At 41.4% G+C, this 9945-nt stretch overlaps 1 protein-coding gene across 1 annotated transcript; it reads left to right on the forward strand.

Annotated features, from left to right (window-relative positions):
• Window positions 1–392: 392 nt before the first annotated feature.
• Window positions 393–7900, forward strand: LOC311223625 (retinoschisin-like; the record flags this gene model as incomplete). The annotated part of the gene is made up of 5 exons (XM_084308400.1): window positions 393–456; window positions 1640–1723; window positions 4049–4190; window positions 4736–4931; window positions 7748–7900. 5 exons carry the CDS (start codon window positions 393–395, stop codon window positions 7898–7900), a joined length of 639 nt encoding a protein of 212 aa, XP_084164526.1.
• Window positions 7901–9945: the final 2045 nt, after the last annotated feature.

Genomic DNA, 9945 nt, shown 5'->3' on the forward strand with positions numbered 1-9945 from the left:
CAGTCATTATAGTGTTCATCTGGACTCTCATAGTGGCACCAGCAAAAGCAGTCTCTTGTGTTCAAATCTCCAATAAATGCTCAATAATTGACATCATACAGTGAGTGTGTGGTTAGACCTTGGCACAAGGATGACATAATTATCATGCCACTCAAACCGTTGAGATCATGTGCCATCCTGGAGGTCACCTGTGAAAGGCTATCATGGAGCCACGGGCTGCAGGTGATGGTGCTCTATAGCTCTACAATGGTCAAAGCTATAAGGGAGGTGTCTATTCGTGCAGATAAAGGGCGTCAGATAAAACCGCCAGTGGCCTGTGGATTACAGTAATCCTAACCCCTAGCTTTGGGTATCAGTGAATACAGACATTACATTTCAGCACAGCCCCGAGGATGAAGATGGTGGCCACCGCTCGTTCTGTGGCTCTGCTGCTGTCCGTCTTGCTGCTGTCTCAAGGTGAGTTCATCACCATGCATGTTACTCAGAGTTGTTAGGAAGACATGACATGCTGCACACCCTCAGGATGATCAGGAGTGGACGACCTGTAAACGATATTTCTGTCTCTTTTTACTGGCAGTGGTGGCAGTCGTCAGGTTTCGTAACAAAGACTATATGTATAGAGTTGGGATTGAGTAAATTTAAATCATGGCAATTCAGTGCTCAGTGTTGATGGCTAGGGTGGACAATAGGCAAGTTGCATGTTTGATCAAGTGCTGCTATGTTTACTCTCCAGCACTCTCCTCTGCAAACAAATGACTGAACTGATTTCTCAAATCTACCCATGTTTGTCCTATTTAGTTTGAGGTCGCTTGTTGCATTTGATCTTCTCCTTTTCTCTGTCTCTCCAATGTCCAACTACTCGTTTGGTTAAAGCCCTGCTACGAGTTCACTCACAGGAGGAGGTAACATGCCCATTGCTCAAAATACTTAAAGTAGCTCGACACAAGATTGCACTTGACCCTGAAAGCATACTCGGGATTAACCTCTTTTCATTTTCGTCCCCTGTGTGTACTTCGCAGGAGGAGGAGGTGGAGGAGGTGGAGGAGGAGGAGGTGGAGGAGGTGGAGGAGGAGGAGGTTGTGCAGGAGGACGTCCAGGAGGACATCCAGGAGGATGAGCTGCAGGAGGACGAACAGGAGGTCATTGAGACATGGACCGGGACAGTCAAAGCCTGCACCTGTGACTGTGAAGCCGCTGATTCGCCTACAGGTGAGGTGTCCAATCAAACTGGTGGTGTGATTAGAATTTGGAGAACTCAAACATTCTAATGACAATGGCTGCTGCTCTGTGAAACATAATACAATACAATATGAGTTCTAAAATTACCATGTAGAATTCTGAGAAAAAAATTGAAAAAAAAATTGAAAAAAATAAGAATACACCTCAAAGGGTTAAAACATAACTACTGGTACTGGGTTAAACAATTTAATCACACGAATAAAGGAAATAGAGCCCACACAATTAGCTCTGTCACACCATTATATTGGACAATGGTCTGACCCATGAGGGATCCTTTTCGGAGCATATTCTTTGACCTGAGGACAAGCCCTGGGGCTCAAAACGTTGTTTATTAAAAAAGATGTGTTGGAACTACATTAGTGTGTACATGCTCATTACCCCTCATTCACCTACTGTACAGGTATTCCTACTGTCATCTCACCTGTCCTGTCCACCGTACCTGCTCCCCCGCCACCTCAGAATCGCTGGTTGGAGTGCATGCCAGGTGAGGACTTTGCCCTGTTCACCTACATGTAGCGTGGAGCTGCCCCCCCTCCCCCCTCTCAACCCCCCCCCTCTCACAAGCATGCTGAATACCTGCCATCAACTAACATCATCATAGAGATCTTGTAGTGTGTTATCTTTGTATCTTTGTAAGCAAGTGATACATGTACAGTAGGACAATATTGATGTTCTTGTCCTAATAGGTGACAGGATCAGAGAGTACTGATGCTCTTTTTCCTCCATAGAAGATGCTTATGCATCTGTGTGTTTGTATGGCTTAAACCTGAACTATAGGTCACCATCATATTATGTAATTATATTATATAAAGGGGAGTAACATGGAGTGACACATCACTGACACTGGGATTAACAATTGGCAGCCTGCTTCCTGTTGATGCCTTGGTGTATTTGTAGGCACACTGGCTGGCAGGCACAAGCCACAGATAGCAACAGACAACAACACTGAGTGGCACCAGGCACCGACATCACATCTACTAAGCTTTAACATGGCTGGATGGTAGCCTGCTGTGAACCCACATCTACTTAGCTTAAACATTCCATCCCAGTGTGTTTGGTAAAATCAGTCCCCTCTACCGCAGCACTAAGACATTAGACAGAGAAGTAGTGGTGTAGGAGAGACAGTGAGTGGCACATGCTGGGTGTTGTTAGATAATCTCATTACTAGGACAGGAGTGTGATGAGCAGATTAGAGAGCTCCAAATAGTGCATGCCATGTCCTTCACCTAATGGCATGATGATGGGCACAGCTACACCCATGAGGCGAGGATGCCCTGCTCTTCTTTTCTCATCTGCATCACCTTTGGAGTTGTAGGGAGAGGGGGACATCCAGTAGGCACACTGAATTGGTCCTCGGTCTTTGTTATGTATGTAGGCATGTCTACATACATAACACACATAACATAAATCCCCATACATAAATAGACGGCATCCGTAACAGTCTTTAAAATAGATAACTAGAGCAGCGGTTCTCAAACTACGGTTCGCAACCCAAAGTGGGATCGTGGGTCGTGCATTGGTTTTATTTTCTATGTTCTGGCAACATATTTTGGCTAAATATGCCTCGTTTTATAAATGTGTATTGATAACATAGTGCTGTAATTAAATGTTCTAATAAATATGCATGATCAAGTTCAACAACGTGTGCTTTTATTTTGATATTCCTTAAAGGGGAACTATCTTATAAATGGCCTTTTTGAGTGTTTAGCATTGTTTCCTAGCTATGTGAACTTATATTAATATGATCTATGTCTCAAAATTCTCATATTGGCGCATTCTTCCAATTCTCCTCTCACAATATTCACCCTCACTGAACTGAGTCGTTTGAAAATGTGCCTATATGTGATGTCATATAGTCACTGCTGCATGTTAATGTTCAGCAGACGGCGCCGGCCACACAGTGGTTTAGGTGGCACCTGCAGCTGCGGCTGCAAAACAGCTCGAAATCTTGAGGTAGAAAAATGCTGTTTTTGAGGACTTGATTAGAAATACAAAACAATGAATAAAAAAAATATATATATTACAGAGGTGTTCCATAGACTCACAGGAATTGTGTAAAAGTGCCCAAATAGTGAAAGAAATAGTAAAATAGTTCCCCTTTAATTCCACGTTGAAATTACGCAATACATTAAGTGTGGGGTAGCCAAAAGAAATCCTAAATAAAATGGGGTTGTGGTATAAAAAAGTTTGACCCCTGAACTAGAGGCTGGAAGACGAGTAGTGAGATTACATTTATTTGAGAAGAAAATGAGGATGTTATAAAGTGTAATTGGGTCATTCTTCAACCTACAGTGAAAGGCGTCGTTGTGCTCTATGATCCAAGTGGATTTGGCGGGTTCCAGTTGTATTGTGCCTGTAACGCAAGACTGGTTTTGTACCGGTATGTCTGTCACTGGTTGTGTGATTCAGAAATGCCCTAATATTTAAAAGTGAACTCAGTGACACATGGCTACAGTGGCATGTGTTGCTCACAGGCAGCGCAGACATGTTGCGGATTATCAAAGATCTTGGTAAATGTCCATTTTCAACCCAATCTCCCATTTGATATTATCTTTTTCTTGGAAAAGATTTGTGCTGTGCAGAATTATGGCATTAAAGCGGAGGTTTGGATGGATATCTTTACACAACCAAATCAAAATACAGATAGTCTCTCTGAGCAACAAAAATTACAACTACCACTTACAGAACCTGATTTTCCATGTGTTGGAAGTAGCTGAATCTCCCAATGAAAAGATGTTGGAGGACATAATATGTGCAATAATAACAACCTAGATTCAGTTTCAGTATGCTTTATGACTGTCCTCAACAGAGTGCCCCTACCACAGACCTCTGGGCTTTGAGTCTGGTTTCGTGAGAGCGGAACAGATCAGCTGCTCCAACGAAGATCAGTACACAGGCTGGTATAACTCCTGGATCCCTAACAGAGCCCGTCTCAACAACCAGGGCTTCGGGTACGTTGCTCCGTCCCCTTCCTACCCTGCCTTAAGCATCATTGCTTAGCAGCTGCATGTCATAAATATTGTAACACATGCAACATAATTCATTATGTACTACTGTGTGGAAATGACCATTAGAGGCAGAGGGTTGCATATGCATAATATGGCTCCTGACATATTGGTTATATGTCAGGACTCATCAAGCAGGTACCTGATGTCTGAGTATGTGACCATTGAAGGTGGTCTTTAGTGTGGAGATGCAAATGTCAGAAGGAAAGAAATAACACTAAAGCAGCTCTTCTGCTAGCGAAACATTTAAAAGCCTTTATTGCTTGGCTAGGCCATTTGTAGAACATTAAAAACCACAAGCCAACATGTTTCGGCCGACACTGGCCTTGCTTGCGCTGACGAAGGCCAATGTAGGCTGAAAAACATGTTGGTTTGTGGTTTGTAAAGTGTTAGTGTTTTAGTTCCCTTCTTGTTGATATTTGTCATTTAATTCAATAGATTTAGTTCCGTTAAGGAGATTCATACACTCACACTCTTTGGCCTCCTATTAGGTGTGCATGGCTCTCTAAGTTTAATGACAACAGCCAGTGGATCCAGATTGACCTGAAGGAGGTGAGCGTGGTTTCTGGTATCCTCATCCAGGGTCGCTGTGACGCGGATGAGTGGATTACAAAATACAGCATCCAGTACCGTACTGTCGAGACACTCAACTGGATCTACTACAAGGACCAGACAGGCAACAACAGGGTGAGTATGGACTTTGTAGTCCAGAGCTTATGTGCACCCTTAGGCCCGTTAGAGAGTGTTATTTTGAGTAACTTCTTCTTCTTGTCGTGTCCACAAGACAGTCAATTACAAGGCTTGGCTAGATGTGGTTCAACCACAGCTGAACACATTGCTGTCCCATCTCATTGAACTCTGCCAAGTCTGATGCTGTGCAGGGCTGTTCTAGCAGGGGGCATATCAGGAGGTGCTGCATGGTCTGTGTTTCAGTGCCACAATCGCACACATCATCCCCATCATTTAAGTATCCCCATTTGGCGAGAGTGGTTTTTGAACGTCCAACACCAGATCTTATCCTGTTTAGGCATTTCCACACTGCATAGTTGGTGTCTGCTCCAGGGGACAGTGCCTCACTCGCCTTTAGCTCCATTGTTGTTAGAGGAACTGTTAAAAGTAATTAATTTAATTAATTTGAAAAGCTTAAATATCATGCTTATAGGTACCCTGACACAGGGCAAAAAGATCGAGAGCCTTAATTGTGAAGTCAAATTCTAATTATCCTCAACAACAGAATTACCTCTGTTGACATCACAAGGCCACATGTTGCTTTGAGTGAATGTGTTTTTGAATGTGAATGATTTGCCATCCTTTTTCTCTTTGTATTCACTTTTTAAAATAATGTTATGTAACCAATAGTCCTGTGTGTAAACCATAGTGTTGGCTGTTACATTTTCTCACTACTGGCTGAATCTCTTTTTAACCTCAGAACAGCTCGTAACCATTCAAATTAAATTCCTCACATTTGGTTCTTTCCTGTAGTAGACAACACGCTCTGCACAAATGAGCTTTTTGAAACAATAGGAAACATCTACAAACCTATCCAGTTTGGTGTAGCTTGAAACAGCCTGCTGCCTTGGCATAGTCTATATATATTTAGTAGCTCAGTAGGTCTGATACACTTTACTTGAAACCTGGTTTATAACACATTCACAACAGCTGAGCAATGTCTACATACCACTACAAGCTATACTGTACATGGTACACTACATTCATGAGTGATGGTTCAATCTTATGTCAACTTTTATAAGTTGGCAATCTTTGTAATTTGTGAGCAATGGTAAATGGCAAAGTCCCCCTTATCAATACGGTCTCTTGTTATAACGTTTGTTATAAAGTGTATTGTCATTGTCTATCTCTTTAGATTAATCCATACTGTTACGGGTTGTGCTTACTTCACAAAAAGAAACCCCCTAGATTAGTATTCTTATAGGAGCAATCTTGGGAGTCTGATGGCTGAGTAGGCAACCATATCTATGTTAGTTGCTTAGCTAGCAAAAACAACATTAGCATTACCACTCTGGATCAAAGGAGCCTTCATTTTCTTGACCTGTTAATTGGCACACTGTGGGCAGTCCAGCCTATTTAATGCAGACTACATAACAATAATAATAATAATAATAATAATAATAATAATAATAATAATAATAATAATAATATTAATAATAATAATAATAATAATAATAATAATAATAATAATAATAATAATAATAATAATAATAATAACAGTAATAGTAACAATAATAATAATAATAATAATAATAATTATTATTATAATATTAATAATAGTATAGGCCATTTGCAAATGCCTCTAAGTTGGAATAAAACAAATGATAATCTTCTGGTTATGATCCACACATTGCTTTATTAATTAAAGTGGCTTGTAATTTTCTTAATTCATATGTTCTGGTATTTTGATCAAATGTTTGAATGTTATTTAATAATCTAATAAAACCATAAGAATGTGGTTTGCAGGGCGGCTAGGTGGTGCAGTGGGCAAGGCACTCACCACCAATGCTGGAGACGCTGGGTTTCGAGCCCAGCTCTCCACATTGTTTTCAGTTTGGCTGGTCGTCCGTACTAATACAATTGGCAGTATTAGGGGGAGGGAAAACTGAGGGGTGGGGATCGGACGTTGTGGACAGCGACTCCTACAGGTCGGTTGGTGCGCCTGAGCAGTAGAATCAAGAAGCGATCCAAAGCGCAGACCCCTGACGCTGAAAGATCGCGCTGCGCAGGTGAAAAGATGCGACGGCTGCTACCTCGAGTATCGGAGGGGACTCGTGCTATGTATGGCTTCGTCCACATTGCAGCCGGCTTGTGGGAGGCAAGAAACAGCGACACAGGGGAGGGTTGAATTGGACGATACGAAATTGGGATGGGAGAAAAATAGAAAATGGGAGAAAAAGTGGATAAAAAAAAAGAATGTGGTTTGCAATTTCATTACCTTGGAAATATTTCAAAGTCATGATTAAAAGCAACAGTATACCACAATTTAATGTTTTTGACATTCAGGTTAATTGTTGAAATCATTTTGATACCGATTAGTGCTTCTGAGGGGAACAGAACTGAAAACCCTAAACAAAATCAGGTTAGATGAACATGCCATGGTGGATTCAGCCGTGTTGCCTCCACTCAATAAGCTTTTCTGAAAACGACACCACTGAGTCTGGCATGGCATTTTTCATCACATGTGGTGATTTTTACTTCATTGTCAGGGATTTTGGTGAATATTATCATTATTATATTTTAAACTTTTTTAAAGGAACACACCAACATTATGGGAGATTCGCCTATCGTCTTCTCCAGAGTCAGACAAGAAGATAGATACAGGTTTCCTCTCTGTGCGTTCAGTAGAGAAAGCTATTAGGAAGAAAGCTTTCTACTGAATGCAAAGAAAGGAAACCGAGAAGACGGAGAAGCACATGTCCCATAATGCTGGCATGTTCCTTTAAGGAAAGAATGACATTGCGATATTGCTGCCTCTTGCCCGCCCCTCTCAGGTGTTCTACGGGAATTCTGACCGGTCCTCCACAGTGCAGAACCTGCTGCGCCCACCCATTGTGACCCGCTACATCCGCCTGCTGCCCCTAGGCTGGCACACCCGTATCGCCATGAGGATGGAGCTCTTGATGTGCATGAACAAGTGCACCTAATGTGTGCTGCTGGGTACCTTGGCCTGCTTCACGCATGGACTCTCCTTTCCCTAAGCCTGACACGTCAGACCCGTGGAACGTAACCCAAGCTAGCTCTCCAACGGAGACGCGGTCTGAGGTGTCAGGCTAGGTTTCCTCTTTCCCCTCCACTGCCAACTCCCCATCACTTGCCAAAAGGGGCACACTGTTCCAGAAGCACTGTTGTTGAGATACAGTACTTTTTATCTTTCATGTATAAGAATGACCTTGTATTTTTGATACAAGTACTGTAACTTTGACATGTCTTTACTTTTCCCTCTGCTATGAAGATGTTTCCTTCCTTGGTGAAACCCAAAGTAAAATAAGTGTGTGGGCAAGTGGAAATATTTAGAGTCCTTTAATGTACTATGATGTCTGTATGAATCAGTTGTTTTACTGGCGGAATGCACAACAGAGGTTTTTGCACGGAACGTTCGTCCATTTTTCCTCCATGTTGTGAGGAAACAAGGGTTTCTATGTATGAAAAACATATAAAAACATATAAAAATATATATAATTTGGTGTCTTATTACTGGATCTTGTAAACAATTCGCAGTGGAATCGTAATATCATGCTTTTCCAAAATTTTACCTGCTCTACCACTGCACAGGAATTAGGATTTTCCCAGTGGTTACCGACAGCTACACAAACATTCCATGCAAGGCCCCTATTGTTCAATGCACAGTGGGGGATTACTATTCTTTTTAAATGCATACATTGAGTTTGAGTCATAACTGTGTCCTTCGAAATAAAGCTACAGCGCTGAACAAGAAAGATTCTATTTAGAATCAATCAGGTATTTTTTTTATCAAATGGCCAAAAGAGACTAATCAAATCAAAGTTTGTTTTATTGGAGATTTGATGTTACATTATGTAAACACACATTTTCTAAAATAGCTAAGCATTCGCCCATGGGTTTTGAACTTGGGGAGCCATGTTTTTCCAGTGCTCTGTTGAGGGGGGGGGGGGGGGGGGGGGTACAAGCAGAAAAAACATACCTATGCTACTAATTTGTGTCTGTAATAAGAGCACAAACGTAATACTCCATTTAATTTAAACAGTTGATAAACATCTCCTGTTATAAATATTACCAAAGAAATAACCACACATCAGTATTAATATAATACACTGTGCTCCTTTCGACAAAACAATAATCCAAGGAGAGAAATACGTTGTGTCAAGTAGAATGTGCGCAATACAGTCAGTCCTCACAGAAGTACCTGGAACACACAGAACGTGTACAATAATAAACGTTGTGTTTTGACATGGCTGTGACCTGTGGGCATCTGAGGCCCAGTGTTTGACAGTCTTCACACACTGTGTGGACAATGTACACAAAGTGAAACAGGATTCAGATGGAGGAGTAGCATAGCAAAGTTTGCTATGCCACACCAGTCTCTTCAAAAGTGCAACTAAAATTAAATTAAAAAAGAACAAAAAAAGGTGTAAGATTTCGTTTTAGCCAAGTTACTTTCATGGCACTTTGTCTTACTGTAAGACGGAAAACAAACGTTAGAACACGGAAGGTCCCACTGTACTTGCATGCTGTCTTTTCACCATTCATTCATAAAACTTGTCTCAGAGTTCCCGGCCTAGTTTTCTATAGGGACGCTAGGGACATGTCCCTACCAAAGCTACATCGTATTATATGGGGCGACAGGGTTGGCACCTTGCATGGTTGCCTCCGCCATTGGTGTGTGAATGTGTGAGTGAATGGGTCAAATGTGCACGAGGAACAAATTGTAAAGCACTTTGGATAAAAGTGCTACAGTATATAAATGCAGCCATTTACCATTTATATAAGGACGCTGGGGATATGTCCCCAAAGCCACATAAACACTATGTCCCAAAGATTACAGAGTGAAAGCTGTAGTTTTTGTATTATAATTCACAACATCACAGTCTTTAAAGGTTAGGTTAATTAAAGAAATATTCATCAAGATCATCTGATGCTCTTTGTAAGTTAAAAAACTGTATTTTTGCAAATGAGTGCAAACAAATTATAGTTCAAATCAAACCTATGCCCC

The sequence above is a fragment of the Notolepis coatsorum genome (genome assembly GCF_963971535.1).
Source record: "Notolepis coatsorum genome assembly, chromosome: 2".
Taxonomy (NCBI): domain Eukaryota; kingdom Metazoa; phylum Chordata; class Actinopteri; order Aulopiformes; family Paralepididae; genus Notolepis; species Notolepis coatsorum.